This window comes from Panthera onca, chromosome F1, assembly GCF_046562875.1.
Source record: "Panthera onca isolate mPanOnc1 chromosome F1, mPanOnc1 haplotype 2, whole genome shotgun sequence".
Classification (NCBI taxonomy): domain Eukaryota; kingdom Metazoa; phylum Chordata; class Mammalia; order Carnivora; family Felidae; genus Panthera; species Panthera onca.
In genome coordinates, this window is record NC_138355.1 from 28,886,967 (window position 1) to 28,902,624 (window position 15,658).

General features: G+C 49.4%; 1 protein-coding gene across 1 annotated transcript; it reads left to right on the forward strand.

Annotated features, from left to right (window-relative positions):
• Window positions 1-8,097: 8,097 nt before the first annotated feature.
• ZNF648 (zinc finger protein 648) lies at window positions 8,098-14,804 on the forward strand. The gene is made up of 2 exons (XM_060644941.3): window positions 8,098-8,356; window positions 12,063-14,804. Exon 2 carries the CDS (start codon window positions 12,124-12,126, stop codon window positions 13,831-13,833), a length of 1,710 nt encoding a protein of 569 aa, XP_060500924.1. The 5' UTR covers window positions 8,098-8,356; window positions 12,063-12,123; the 3' UTR covers window positions 13,834-14,804.
• Window positions 14,805-15,658: the final 854 nt, after the last annotated feature.

Here is a 15,658-nt window from a genome sequence, read left to right on the forward strand (position 1 = left end):
CATCTTGCCGTCACTTGTTGCTAGATAAGATATGACATTTGGCACCAGGTCTTTTGCTTAGTAAAGTGTTTATTCTTTGTGGTCAGAGGACCTGGGGACCTGGCTGGGAATCATAGGTGCCCTGTGCTCTGAAAGCACTTGCAACCTGTTATAGGGGCAGAGACCTACAAAATGTGGGGAGCAAGGAGGGATTTAGGGAGATGCAAGGCACTTTGAATGTGTCGCCTCACAACGTGTCATCAGTGAAGTATTCTTATAGAATTTACCATTAAAGATACCCTACCCAGGATCATGCTTTTCCCAGAGCACCTGCACCTGGTGAGCCAGTAAGAAGGAGGTAGAAAGACCGGGCCTCTGGACATGGAGTGTTACTTGTGTCCTGGTTTTTAAATACAAATTCAATTTCTTTAATCGACACAGGGCTATCACATTATCTATTTCTCCTTGACCAAACTTAGGTAGTACATTTCTTTCAAGGAATTTTTCTATTCTAACCCATCAAATGTGTTGTGATACAGCTGTTTATAATATTTCCTTATTATTAATCTTTTAATGTCTGTAGAATCTGTAGAGATGTCACAGCTCCCAACCCTGATATTAGTAGGTGGTGTTTTCTCTCTTTTTTTTTTTAACATGATCAGTCTGACTAGAGGGTTATCAATTTTATTGATCTTCTCAAAGAGCCACCTTTTGGTTTCACTAGTTTTTTTTCTATTGCATTTATTTTCTCTCTTAGTTATTTCTGCCCTTATCTTTATCATTCCCTTTATTCTACTTTAGGTTTACGTTGATCCTCTTTTTTCTAGTTTCTTGAGGGGGAAACTGAGGTAGTCATTTTAGACCTTTCTTCTTTTATAATAGAGACCTTTTGTGTAAGTATAAGTTTCTAGTGGCTTGAATTTGTTTCTGTTTTGTTCACTGATAAAACTGTAATGTCAAAAACTGGAATTGGTACATAGTAGGTGCTAAATATTTGTCAAATTAATGAGTTAATGCCTCCTGTCTACTCAAAACCCTCTGAAGAGTTCCCATGTTATTCCAAAGAAAGCCAAGTCCTTACAGAATCCCTTCTCTGACCCCTGTTCTTGCTGTCCCGCCCTCCTCCCCCAGTGACACCCCCTTCTTTGCTGTCCCTCAGACAAGCCTGGCAGTATCTGAGCTCAGGGCTTTTGCATTTCCTGTTTTTCTGCCTGGAATCCTCACCCCCCACCCCATTTCTCCAGGTAACAAATGATGTTTATCTTTGTGCCAAGAGTTTCTGCCATCTCTCATCCTCCCTTCCCCTGTGGCTCCTCCTGGATGAAGAAACTTGGCTGAAGAGCTGAATCCGGATACTTTGGGTTCTCATTTCCACAGCAGCCCCGCCTAGAATCCTCACTAGAATCCTGTGCCCTGAGCCCATGAGCCCCATCACCTTGGGGTGTCTCATCAAAATCAGGTTTGTTTCTGCAAGGCTGAGGACTGGAATTGGCCGAAGCACTTTCACCTCATGAGGCACAGCCACTAGGACGTTGTTGATACAAGAGTTTAACTTCATTCATTTTACAAACAAGGACATAATTTGCCTCACTGTTTTCAAATATAATGGCATAAAACTGTGCAAAGTGTGTCTTTATATTTTTATAATCGCTTATAATTTTGTTTGTGTTTTTATCTCCATCCTCCACCCACACCCTCTGAGTAGGCTTGCCAGGGGTTTTCGAGACCTTTCCACTGCTGGGGTATGGTGCAGGACCACTCCTCAGTTCCTTTTAGCCAGGAGACTCCACACGGAGGGAGTAATGTTGCATTCCAGGGGCCCTAAAAGGAATTTCTTTCCAGAATCTCGGCTGCACACCCAGGGCCAGAGCATGAAGAAGAGAGGTTCTGTCCAGTTACGCTCCGTGCTGCAGTTGAAAAAGGAAAGAGGAGGTGGTTTTTTTTTTTTCATGGAAACCTCAAACGCCTCTCCTGTGAATTACCTCTGTGTTCAGGCAGCCGAGCTAGACAGCTGCGAGGAGAAGCATGTGTGTTTGGCGGGGGCCTTGGAAAGAAAAGGCCCCTTGTACCGTGGCCAGCGACTGGAGGTGGTGTGGCCAGGAGGACAGGGGAGTTGGGGAGCCCCGCAGCAGCTGCGCCAGAAGCCGGAATCCCAGTGGCAATGCTCAAGTGGGCCGGAGGGGGAGCCCGAGAGCCGAGACGCCCATCCCTGCGCAGAGGCGCGCAGGGAGGGCTGTGCCCCAGAACACAGGGCCCCAAGGAATATGGTGTGAAATTCCTGACAGTAGTGAGGCCCCTTCCCTCCCCTTCTTTTCTTGGCATACTCAAACTCATCCTTCAAGGCCCAACTCAAAAGACGTTTCGTTTGGAAAGACTTCCCCAAAGCCCAGGCAAAGCCAATTCCCCCTCCTCCTCCTTGCAACCCGCAGCATTGGCGGCCCAAGGTGCCCCGGGTTCTCCAGCAGGCTTCGCAGGGCTTCGCAGGACCTGGCCTGGTTCCCCTGCACCAGCCGGGCTCAGCGCCTGGCTCAGAGCAGCGCTTCTCGGTATACCTGGGACTCATGCTTCAGGATCCTGCATGGGCTGGTCGCAGTGGGGACTCCGGGATCCTCCTGGACCTGAGGAACCCCTGGGGAGTGTGCCCCGGAATCATCATATTTAACTAGATGCCCCAGTTATTCTTCTGCACAGCAAGACTGGCACAAAGTACAGTGTTTGTGACCAAGAATCAAAGCAAACCAGAGTAAGAAACACAGTTGCCATCACAACTCTGCATATACATAAAACTAAAACTAAAAAAAAAAAAACAAAAAAACTTGAAAGTAAAGTTTTCCTTACGATGTATCAGATATTCTGGTATATTTTATATTCTACTCTGTTCTGTTTTACTCCATTCTATTCAAACAAGCACGTTGGGTGTGACTTACTAAAGTGATTCCCTGGCCTGGTCACAAGTTTTGTGCCTCAGTTTGGAAAACATAGAGTGATGCTCACCAAATGTTTGATGAATGAATAAATGCAAGACGGAGCAACCAAGCCAATGCTTGTATCTCAGCAACTGTAAAACAGAGGGGCTGCGTTAGATAATTTCTAAGATCTTTTCATTCAAAATTCTGAGACCTGATGCCTTTTCTTCAATTTCCAACAGCTTCATCATGCCCTAGGGCTGGTGATCTTTACTTACAGCGATTCCCACTGATAGAAGAGTGCAGCGGGTTCTATTTCTGTGTGTTCATTAAGTAAGGACATGCAGTGCCTTCCCTTCTAGCGTCCCCAGGCTTGTTGTCTCCCAGCCTGGAAGGACCAGCAAAGGCAGGAGGCAAACCTAATAGTATAGGAGATTCCTGGAAGTCCTGTCTGTGGTGTTCTCTCCTTGTCTTCCACATGGTCCCAAGTTTAAGGTGGAATAGAAGAAATCTCTGTGGCCTGGAAGGGTGTGTTATCCCCAGGGCAAAGAAAATGTGCTACTATATCAATAGAGAGAGTGAATGTTTGAGTGTTTGGCCAGTTGTGTTCAGAGGGCCGTGAACCTCAGAGATTCCCATCCTGCGGCTGATATAGCTCATCCTCCTACAGTGTGGGCCAGGGGCTTTGGTGTTCATCTGGGAAGGCCACCACAGCACAGGGTGGGTCTTGAGGAGCCAGAAGGGGGCTGGTCTTTGTGGAGAGTCACCAAAGAGGTTCTGGTTCAGTGGTACCTGGTTATAGCTCATCTATAGGGTAAGGCCTCAGGAGAGCTGAAGGAGAGTTCTTGTGGAAACCAGAGGTGGGGTTCTCCGCTGCTTGCTTTCTTTCTTTATTTCTTTCTTTCTTTCTTTCTTTCTTTCTTTCTTTCTAAGATTATTTGAGAGTGCGGGGGAGGGGAAGAGAGAAAGGGAGAGAGAGAGAAGCCTAAGCAGGCTCCACAGTGCTGAGCTGAATGCAGGGCTCAGTCTCATGACCTGAGCCAAAACCAAGATTCAACACTTAGTCCACTGACCCATCCAGGCACCCCCTACTGCTTCCTGATGTTTGGATTATAGCAGAGGCTAGTTCCCCCCTCCCAAAATTTTATTATGATTATCTAATATTGGTACAGTCCTTGCACTCTGCAAGCCACATCATCTCATTTAATCCCCACAACTCTGTAAGGTAGATAACTATTATTAGCCTTAATTTACAGATCAAGAGGCTGAGACACAGAAAGGGTAAGTAACCGGCCCACACTCATGCAGCAAGTGGTAGAGGCAGGATTAACTAACCCACACAGCCTGACTCCAAAGCCTGCATGCTCGGTCACTACACTGTGCAGCCTTCACCAGGGGCAGGTGGAGTTGTCAGCCAAGGGTGGTGGTGTCCACCTGGTGCTCCTCTGCAGGAGATGCTGGCAAGTACTGGCATTCAGAGTCATCACCACGTCTTGTCATCCTGTCTGGAGCACGCACCTCCCACCCCGTCATTGATTACATGTATTGAGTGTAGCACATAATGAAGAGCCCAGGCTTATGCTCTTATGCCCAGGCTCACTGCTCTGGAGATGTCGTTGAAAGCCTGTTTGACTAGCCTGTCAGTGGGGATGCTTGGGACAAGGAGACCAAAGTGAGCCAGAAAAATGGTAGTTTTCTGGTGGCAGGTAAAGAAGGAAAAGCATTTTAGAGGAGCAGGGATGGTTAAAGACATCAAGCTCCCACCAGCTGTAGGATAAAAATAATAATACATCTTATTAAAAAACCACTCTATGGTTGACATTGGACTAAATTCTTTAAAAATATTGTTTTAGGGTATTTTCACAACAAGCCTGTCAATGAAGGTATTCTTATTCTCATTCTACAGAGAACCCAAGACTCAAAGAAGGTAAGGAAACTGATCAAGGTCATCTAACAAATAGAATTGGGATTCGAAGCCAGATGTGTCTAATCTAAGATCATGTACCCAGTTCCTATCCCACCCACAATTCTGCTTCTCGCTTATATACTTTTACTCAACAAAGTTTCATGCCTGAGAGAAAAACAACACTACTGTGCTTGGGACACTTAAGTGGTTCCATTAATCTTCCTCAAGGATGACGCAGGGCTGGTACAAGAAAGCAGATTGGTGACAGCTGGTGGCAGAGCATGGGGAAACCCGCAGGGGAGAGGGTCCAGGCTTCAGAGTCTCATCTGCAGAACTTGGGAAGACTCTCGGGTCCTCTCAGAATTACTGTCTGACCCAGTGTCCAGACTCAGCCATGGTTCACCAGCTCAGCAAGGTGCCAAGCACCCTCCAGGTAGAGGGTCAATCTCGTCCATTTTCTACCCATGTCACTCAGTTCCCTTCAGCCATCCATGTAGTTCAGACACTGCTGGGCCCCTACACAGTGCCTAGTGGGGGCCAGGTGCCTTCCTTTCTCTTCCTGCCTTGTGCTTTTCTCTTCATCTCTGCTTTATTCCCTTCCCAGATAAGCAGGAAGGGGGTCCCTTATTTTCACCACTGCCAGTCAGGGCAGCTCTGGGACAATACCAGATTTTTAAGGCAGACTTGTTAATAATAACAAATAAGTAAAAACAATGTCTCCCTTGTTTCCACAACATAGGATTGAGCAGAATGATATAAATTCCAAAATTTCTTTAAAAGGTGGGGAAAGATGTGGTCCTAGGGGAAAGTCCTTTCACTCCAATGCCTGTGGTCCTTACAGAGACTGTTGGGAAGACTGGATGAGACAGTGAATATGCTTGTGCTATCAGAAGTGGAGGCATCCAGGAAACAAAAGGGATCTGAGCAGCAGGTTGACCAGTGGTCTAAGCAGGACCCAGAGTACAGTTCTGAGACCTGATCAGTGCCCTGTGCACAACTCATCAGGATGGCGAAGTCTCATATATAGAAAAAGTGTGCTCCAATTCAAAGCAGGATTTTTAAGATGGCTAAGGGGACATCTCAGGGTAGGTGATTCAGGGAGATATAAGGCACACATTATTTTTCTATGTAGGTAGCATCTGGGCCACTCCTTACCCCTTTCATTGCTAGGTGGCCTACATACTAGTGAGATGATAACACCAATGTGCCTTGAAAACCAAGGAGGAGACAAAGTGGGCAAGTTAACATGGAAGGAAGTCCCATGGTATATGGTAATTAATTATTTGTTACAGTTGCTAGAAATAAAGCATGATGAGGAACAGGCTGTTCAGGATGGACACTAACAGGTAGGCATTCAATGGAACCATTGTCTCCTTAGGCAGCTGTACTGAGGAAAGAGATCTTCTAGGAGAGTGACTGCAGTGACCTCACATACACAGGTCACATGGCCTCGGGGTGGAGGGACTAAGTTTTCAGGAGGAAATGAGGGTGGAGCCAGGCAAAGGCCAACCATGCAGACTCTAAGGGGTCAGTGTGTGGGTCACTTGTCCTGTAGTGGTTAAGAATGTGACCCTAACAGCTCAGAATCGATCACAGCTCCACTGCGACCTTAGATAATGCACTAAGCTGTCTGTGCCTCAGTATCCTCAATCTGTAAATGGGAATACCATCGACAGGAGCCACTCCATCAAAATGTGGTAAAGATTAATGGAGACACTGCATGTGGTATGTTAGCATAGCGTTAGCACAAGGAAAGCTCAGTGAATGTACATCATCGCTGTGAAGCTGCCATGGGGAGGGACACATGCAGGCTGACCCCAGCCCCAGCTCTCACCACCACAGGCCCCTCCTGAGGAATTGAGCCATTTCCTTGTCAAAGGTGTCCAAAGCCCAACACTATACAATATGGCCACCTGAGAAATTTTGAGCAACAGTGTTGGGATGCAGGTTGGTGGTAACAGAATCTGCTAAGTTGCTGTGGGAGACATTTTACTTTAAGGGTCTATTTTCCCCCATCCTACACCATCCCTGCCAACACCAATGGTTCTCAACCTTTTTGGGACCATGGTCCCTTCGAGAAATATGTGATCGCTAGGGATCTTCTTGCTCAAACAGTGCATATCCACATAGCTGTAGCATTCTGCAGTTTATTTCAGGGGTTCTATGGATATGAAGGTTTGAATCCTGTTCTAGACTTTGAGACTCAAAGACCTCGAGGCATCTCTGCTGTCTGCCTACTCCCTCTGAAGCCACAACTATAAAACTCCAAGGTGCAGATAGACCTGCTTTTCTGGATCATACTCTGAAAATTGCTGTTCAGAAAAACGGATGAGGTGTCAGTATTGCCGTCAGAGTTGCAGCCCTAACGAGGCCACTGGGATCAAAAGGAGCCCCTTGAGCCATGTCTTCCCTAGAAACAACAGCATCAGTAGTAACAATGAAGGCAGCTGACTTTTCTGGGCACAGCTATGTGTGAGATACTGAGCTAAACTCTTTACATGCATTAGCATATTTGATTCTCCAAGACCCCCATGATGAGGATGCCATTATCTGATGCCATCAAATGGGGATTCTCATTTTACAGATGAGAAGCTAAGGCACAGAGTGATTAAGTAACCCACCCAAAGTCACACAGCTAGTGAGTGGTAAGGTAGGTCAGTCCCACAACCCTGCTGTCAACCAGTATACTTTTTGGCTACTCAGGGACATCACAGGTACCATACTCCCATCTCCTGTTTTAATGTCCTGAGCTTTCACCCTAGTAAAGACACATTAGACGTGAGTGGGTGCAAGTTCTGGAAAGAGTGACTCTCCTATCCTGGGCCAACCTTTTTCTTCAAAATGAACCTGCATGGGAACCAATGCTGAAGGATGGAGAGAGGTCCTAGGCAGGCCTGGTATCCATGAGAATAAGGAGAGAAAACAATCTCCCTGCATCCCACCCCGCCATGAAATTGTCATGGGCATGTTTGAGCCGATGAGTACTTCAAAAAATTCTGGGAACACCCCTTTGTCAAACCACAGCTCTACAAAAGGCACGCACCAGAATAGGGGAGGTTGTACACCCTGTCCTGCCTGCCGGGGAAGGAAAAAGCATGCTTTCCCCAGGAAGGTTGCATGTGACAGTGGCCTATGGACATATCAGGGCAGGACTGAAGGATGGATTTCTTGCTCTGCTGGGGAGAAGGAATGGGAGTGAGCAGGAAGGAAAGGCCACCTGCAGGAGGACTGAGCAACCTTTCTGAGGGAGGAGGGGAGAGGGAGGGAGGCTCTGGCAGGAGGGGAGGCGGGAGCAGAGGGAAGGCAGGACCTTTCAGGCAGTGAGAGAGGGCAGCCCCACTGTATTTCCCAGGCTGCTCTCTGGGATGCAGGCAGGAAGGTCGAGTGTATTACACTGGCCCCACCTCCTGAAGCTCTCTCTGCAGCTGCTGGACTGGACACAAAAGAGTGAGGGACAGAGACACCACCTCCGCTGATTTGTACCAAACTCTGGTTCCAGTGGCTGAGAGGCCACATGTGACAGAAGTCAGGGTGGGGGACCCACGCAGCTGTGTGCATTTCCCAGGTAAGCAACTATTTGTGTCAGAGCCAGAGGTAGAGAGCAAGGCCTGAAGGCAGAGGAGAAGGCGGGAGGTGGCTGCCCGGGGATGGACCTAGAACTATCGATAAGTTACCTTATTGATAAGTTACTATCTATAAGATTACCTAACTAATCTATAGAAGGAAAGTAGGAAGAGGGGCAGGGGCCAGCGCCAGAACAAGCCCTCAGGCCAGGCTTCTACAAGGTGTCCCTGTCTGAGGTAAGTAAGTCTTACATTTGGGCCACTTCTGGCCGGCAAGTGTGGTGGGAGTTCCAGGGCAGGGCTGTGCTCTGACAGCCTCTGGGGGTCAGCAGATCTGGAGAGCAGAGGGACCCGCCACACCATGGCATCAGTGTTCTTCCAGACCAGGAATGTTTGTGTAGGCTTTGCCAGAAAGCCCTCCCCTGGGCCCCTGCCTTCCTGTCGGTCTTCTTGGTGGTCAAGAGAGAACCTCTGGAAGCTACAGAAGGAAGAAAACAGGATATATTCCCTAGGGCTGTGGCTTCAGACAGGGGAGGGACTTCCCACCTGAAAAGACAATCTCCTGTCAGGCTTCTGAGAAGCTGTGAGCTGGCGGAGCGTGCCCTGAGGAGGCTCACCTGTGGCCCAGAAGAAGGGGAACGAGACACGTATGTAAAACAGGGTCTGTGTGCTGGAGGGGGGTTGGGGGCGGGCAAAGTAAGTGGTCTGCAAGCAGTTCTGTATGAACGTGCACAGAGTGTTGTCCCAGAGAAAGAAAGAAGCTTAAGAAGTCTATCTCAATCAAATCCAGCATCCCTTTGCTGTCCCTGCTGGTGGACCACCGTCCCTGATCAGGCATGCTGGCCTGTGCTGTGACCCTTCTATTGACTAGACACACACACACACACACACTCTTCTAAGAACCAGTGTGCTGAAAATACATCCAGCCTGGTTTCCTTTCGAGGGATATGCTAGCCATGAAATAGTAATGCTCTGACATGGTAATGGGAATAGAGCAGAGAGGTCTGAGGGAGGGAGTGGTCCCTGGGCTTCAGGTCACAAAGGGACATTAGATGCTGAACCCCAGCCACCATTGCACCATGTGCTCCCTCCGTCTGCGGCTTCTGTTTCCAGGTACAAGGTGAGGGTTTCCCCGGTTTGCTCCCCTCCTATAAGCACACACACACACACACACACACACAATAACTGGGATTATGATCAGGCAGGAGCTGGGGGAAGGACAGTTTGATGAGCTGGGGCTAGGACATGACTTTATTGTGTGAACCTTGACCACCAAACTATGACTGTCCATCTAGACACCTCCCAGAAGTCTCGCTTGGGTGCAGAGGAGCTCATGGTACAAGGGACAATGCACTAGTCATTGAATGCCAGCTGCATGCAGGAGCTTCCCACAGACTACACAGTAGGGGTATTACCTTCCATCTTTCAGAGGAAGAAAAACAAGGCTCTGAGACCCTAATTGATGCACAAGCATATGCTTTTGAGTTTGATACACATCTGCTGAATGAATGACTACTCTTTGCTGGGGTAACAGAATGCCTCCTGCCATACGGGGAGCACACTGGAGCCACACCAAGTGCACAGATCACTCCTCTTATCCTGCCCTAGATGTGGAAGGTGGAAGGTGGGAGGTGGGAGGTGGGAGGTGGGCGGAGGAGGAAAGAAGGAGCTTTCTGAAAGTAAATACTCAGTGACTAATACTCTTGACCACCCCAGGCAACAGTCTCCACAGCATGTGTCCTGGCCTCTCTCTGCGGAGGGCAATTTGGGTCAACACGAGCAGGGAGGAGCCCAGTGGTGGGGCCCCGGAGCCAAGGTTCCTTGGCCTGGAAAACACAAGGCGCTTTGATGCCTACAGAAAGCAGTGGCTCTCCCCCAGGATGCTGTGGCTGCTCTTGGGCAGGGCCCTGCCCCAGGGCAGGCCTCAGTCTGGAGGCCACATCTGGGAGGTAGGCCCTAAGGCTCAGGGTGTAACATGATGGCCTCAAGTTAAAGAGAAGCCTCAGGGCTGTTGTCTATGAGCAGTGTGGTCTTGGGCAGGTAGGAAACCTCATGAACCCTCACTTTCCTGGTCTGTAAAATGGAAAGATTAACAGTAACAGCATTCCTCTTAAAGACTGCTGGAAAGAATAAATGAAATCATGCTTATGAGGTGCTCAGCATTCTGTCTGGCTCATAATGTCTGCCCAGAAAGTGGAACTGCTAGCATTATCCCCTCTGAGAGTCCCAGAAGGTTGCCTCCAGACAAAAGCAAACTCAGCCCTCTGGTCTGAAATTGCTCCTTGCCCCCAGGCCTGCAGGAGCCCGCTTCTCACTCCAGCGGCTCCTGTAAAATGTGTCACTCACACAAACAATCCTTAGTAAGCCAACCCCGGCAGGCTTTCTCTGTGTCTTCAAGCTAAAATAAAATCACTCAGAAAACAAAACTCAATGGCTTCCTTGTCTCATGCCTTGCTCTCAAAACCTTAAGTCTATGCTTCTCAAATCGGGGTACATGCATCCCTGGGGGCATATGGGGTTTGCCAGAAACACATGAGGCCATGGGATAAATATTGCATGCTTAAGGGGGAAAAGTTAAACATTTAAACCGAAGGTAACTTAAAACACGATCTTTGGGGGAAAAAAAAGACAGTATTTAGTGGAAAAGAAAAAGAAACACAGGGTAAATGTGTGTATAAATACATATATACATGTGTATATGATTTACTTAAATTAGAAATACATAAATATAACATTGTATGTCAATTACACTTCAATAAAACTATTTCTGTAAGAATACATAAAAATGAGATATGTTAAACAAAAAAATCAACATGACATAGAATGTAAATTCTCATGACTGTTTAAGATGAAGCAATGTATTTTTTTAAATATAATTTATCGTCAAGTTAGCTAACATACATTGTATACAGTGTGCTCTTGGTGTTGGGGGTAGATTCCCGTGGTTCGTCGCTTACATACAACACTCGGGGCTAAGACATTTTAAGGATAGTTCAAGTTTCTACAAGCAACCCCCCACCCAGGGTGCATATGTTCACTGCCTCCCCAGCAGCTAGGGGCTCTTTATTGCAAAGGCCTGAGAAGCTCTGTTTAAGCAGGGAGGGGCGACTGGGTGTCTTCTTGGGTACGTCCTGACCCACCTTCCTGACCCACCTGCATTCTCCCAGTGGCTGCTCCTTATCTTTGGAGGACATGGCCTCACACCCCGGAGCCTGGGAGGTAGTCCCAGCTGACGCCACCGAGAAATGGCAGACTTGGACACGTGGCAGGGACATCAGGAGCCAGCCTGGTTTTCAGCTTCCCAGGTGGGCCAACAGTTTAAGAAGCCTGAGGAGGCCAAGACCTTGCGTCCTGCCCTGTCTTCTAGTCTTCCCCCATGCTCATAGAGAAGCCACCTGGCCAGCAGCTGAGGTTTGAGCCCCCTGGACAGGGCAGGGCCCAGCTGGCACTGGGCAAATATCCTGCCCTTGCCACCCCTGACAACCTGCTCTCCTGGGGCTTCTGGCAAGTGGACCATTAAAGTGATTAAGGATGGCCGTGTGGGTTTTTCGGGAGGGCCCAGCTCCCCCTTGCCAGTGAGGAGCAACAATATGCCAAGCACAGCTACCAGCTGGAAAGAGACCTGTAGGGAGAACCTCAGTCCCCGTGGCCATGATGGTGATGAAGTACATTCTTTGTGATTTCTCTTCATACCTCCCTTTTTTGCAGGTATCCTGAGCCAAGCAAAGGTTCTGTCTAGGAGGAGCAGGAATAGAAGTGCCTGAACATCATGACACAGGTGGACCCCCAGGACAGGTGGGGCAAGGTGTCTCCTCTTTGTAGCCTGCCGGAGGAGGCTCATGACCCCCAGATGCTGAGCATGAGCTTAGAGAGTGAGGATGAGGACGGTGGGGAGGCAGGAGACAAAGGGAGCCCTAGGGGCCATGATCACCAGGCCTGTCCAAGAAGCAGCCCCCAAGTGACTCAAGACAATCCTGACTTGCCATGGGATCATCCATCCAGTGAGGAAGAGAGATTCTCTGGCTCCTTTAGTTCTGGGAGCCCGGGGAAGGAACCGATGGGGGTGCCTCGGAAGAAGGCCAGCTGGGGGAGAGATGAGTCAAAGATCACCCGGACCCAGGACTCCTCTGGGGCAGGCATAGCTCCGGGGACCGTCCCCAGTGACCCGTCACACAAGTTGTTAGGTCCAGCGCAACCGCTTAGGGACTCACTACCTTCAGGTGCTGACGGAGACTCCACGGAAAACCTGGACACTGCCTTGGGTGTCCCATCCAGCTTCCCTGATACTGGAAGGTATTTCTGTGCACAGAGGGGTGTAGATACCCCAGACCACTCCTCCCTCATGCGTTTCCCCAAGCCCGGTGGCAGCTGGGACCTACTCACGCAGGAGACTCGCACACCAGCGCGGGGATCGGCCTCCCCAGCCGGCCTGGCAGCAGCGCTGAAGGCCAAAGCGCGGATGGGCAGGAAGGGCCAGAATCCCGAGGGCACGTGTGAGGGCGGGCAAAGGGAGGCGCACCCCTACAAGTGTCTGCGAGGAGGAGGAAGGGCCTTCCAGAAGTCCGGCAGCCTGCTGAGCCCATCGCAGCCCCGAGGCACGAAGCCTTACGCCTGTGAGCTGTGCGGGAAGGCCTACTCCCACCGGGGCACGCTCCAGCAGCACCGGCGCCTGCACACGGGCGAGCGACCCTACCGGTGCCCCTTCTGCGACAAGGCCTACACCTGGTCCTCGGACCACCGCAAGCACATCCGCACCCACACAGGCGAGAAACCCTACCCCTGCCCGGACTGCGGGAAGGCCTTTGTGCGCTCCTCCGACCTGCGCAAACACCAGCGCAACATGCACAGCAACAACAAGCCCTTCCCGTGCGCGGAGTGCGGCCTGACCTTCAACAAGCCGCTGTCGCTGCTGCGCCACCAACGCACGCACCTGGGCGAGAAGCCCTTCCGCTGCCCGGCTTGCGACAGGGAGTTTGCGGTGGCCAGCCGAATGATGGAGCACCAGCGCGTGCATTCGGGCGAGCGGCCCTTCCCCTGCCCCACCTGCGGCAAGTGCTTCACCAAATCCTCCAACCTGATCGAGCACCAGACCCTGCACACCGGCCAGAGGCCCTTCAAGTGCGCGGATTGCGGCGTGGCCTTCGCGCAGCCTTCGCGCCTCGTGCGCCACCAGCGCATCCACACCGGCGAGAGGCCCTTTCCTTGCGCCCAGTGTGGCCAGGCCTTTGCCCGCTCCTCCACCCTGAAGCGGCACCAGCAGATTCACTCTGGGGAGAAGGGCTTCCTCTGCGCCGAGTGCGGCAGGGCCTTCCGCATTGCCTCCGAGCTGGCCCAGCACATTCGGGTGCACAACGGGGAGAGGCCCTATCAGTGTGAGGACTGCGGCCAGGCCTTCACCAGGTCCAATCATCTCCAGCGGCACCGAGCTAAGCACAGTGCCGGCAAGAAGGAGCCCATCCCCTCCTCCTCTGATGAGTGAGGGCTCTGTCAGCTAACTCTCAGGACGGTGAAGACACTGTCGACCTCATTACCTTGAACCCTCCTCCGTGGGCAAGCCCGTTCACATGGTATTGTCACCTCGCCCCACTGGTCAGCCTTTTCTCCCAGCGGGTCGCCGGCCATGGGGTGATCCATTTGATTTGTATGTTTGGTCTCTTTGTGTAAAAACGAACAGGAGGGCTGGCATCCCTGTGTGTGGCTTCATGTCAGTCTTCTGAATCTCAGAGGTCATATTCCATTGGAAAAGGATAAGAAAAAGTGGCAAGAGCTGGTCAAGAGTTGAGTTCCTTGGCTGAGGGATCTCGATGGATTGGGAATTATAGAATTCAATCGTGGGCACTGTGCAAGGCTCCAGAGATAAGTAAAGAAAAAGACTGTCGTGTCCTGCCCTGGAAGCCATATGCAAATACTAAGAAGGCATGAGGGTCTGGGCCTCTTGGGGAAAAAGGTACTTTTCAGTTTTTACATGAATAAAGGAATCCCCAGATGTGGTCTCTGTGAGCAACTCTTCTCAAGCAGCAAAGCCTCCCTGGGGCTAGCTCAGACCCAGCCAGACGGCACATTATTTCACTTTCCTCCCAAATTACTTTACCCTTGGGCAATGAGTCTTGGCTTTGAAGTAGAGAAGGTCTCTATCTTAAAGAGAGGGGAGCTTATGTTCTGTGTTTTGGAACCAGTTATTCTGGTTCCAGAACAACCTTAGCATCTGAAAAACGTCCATTCCTCTTTTCGGTCAAACTCAGTAACTGGATTCAACCTGAGTCTCACCCACAAAATTCACATGTGCCTCCTGTCTGGCCACCTCTTTTCCTGTTCCCACCCTGGGACCTTACCTCCTATGTAATAGAGAGTAATATGCCCATTTACAGACAGATATATAAAATTTCTCCATATGGGCCTGACCATAATTCAAGAAACCTTTTAGATTCATTGAAATCTTTGAGTATCATTAGCTCCAATTTGAAGTAAAAAAATAAAATACCTCTTGCCCAAGTGCCAAGTGTCTGTGTTTCAAAGTCATTAAGACCAGGTTTGGAAACCAACATGACTCACAATTACTCTGTAATGAGGTTATTTGCAATTTGTATTACGAACAGCCATTCTCCATAATGTATTGATTTTCTGTAGTTTATTTTTATTTTTAAAACATTTTAAAATGTATGATTTATTTTTGGGAGAGAGAGAGAGTGAGGGAGGGACAGAGGGAGGAGGAGACACAGAATCTGAAGCAGATTTCGGGCTCTGAGCTGTCAGCACAGAGCCCGATGTGGGGCTCAAACCCGCAACCTGCAAGATCATGACCTGAGCTGAAGTCAGAGGCTTAACCAATTGAGCCACCCAGGTGCCCAATTTTCTATAGTTTAAGGTCAGTGGTTCTTAGTTCTGGACCTCAACTGTGAAGAATCCATGACCTCACAGAGTTCCCTTGATGCCTATGGGAAAAGAGCGCTTCTAATCTTACCAAAGTTAAATAAGCTATTCCATAAGAATGTATAGTATATTCCTTTTGTAGCTATCATTAGCGTTTTTTTTTTTAATTGCCACCAAAGGGTGCCAAATCTGAATTTCTCTTGGATTCCATCTTGACACATGGGAGCCAAAGAGAAGGGGTACATGTTGTCATGCCTTGTTTGACAAAGGTAACCTTGGTATAAGAGTTCTGACTGCATGTCTGGAGGTTTTGTGTCTCAATTCCCTTAGATACATCTGCATGTTCAAACAACAGAGTTGGCCTGGTTCTGGGGCTGACATGACAGCCAGTGGTTATTAGTCCATTCCCATTATTTACCAGTGATATGACCTTG

Excerpts from the sequence above, each read along its gene's own strand:
- ZNF648 (XM_060644941.3), top strand. The coding sequence starts at position 12,124 with ATGACACAGGTGGACCCCCAGGACAGGTGGGGCAAGGTGTCTCCTCTT.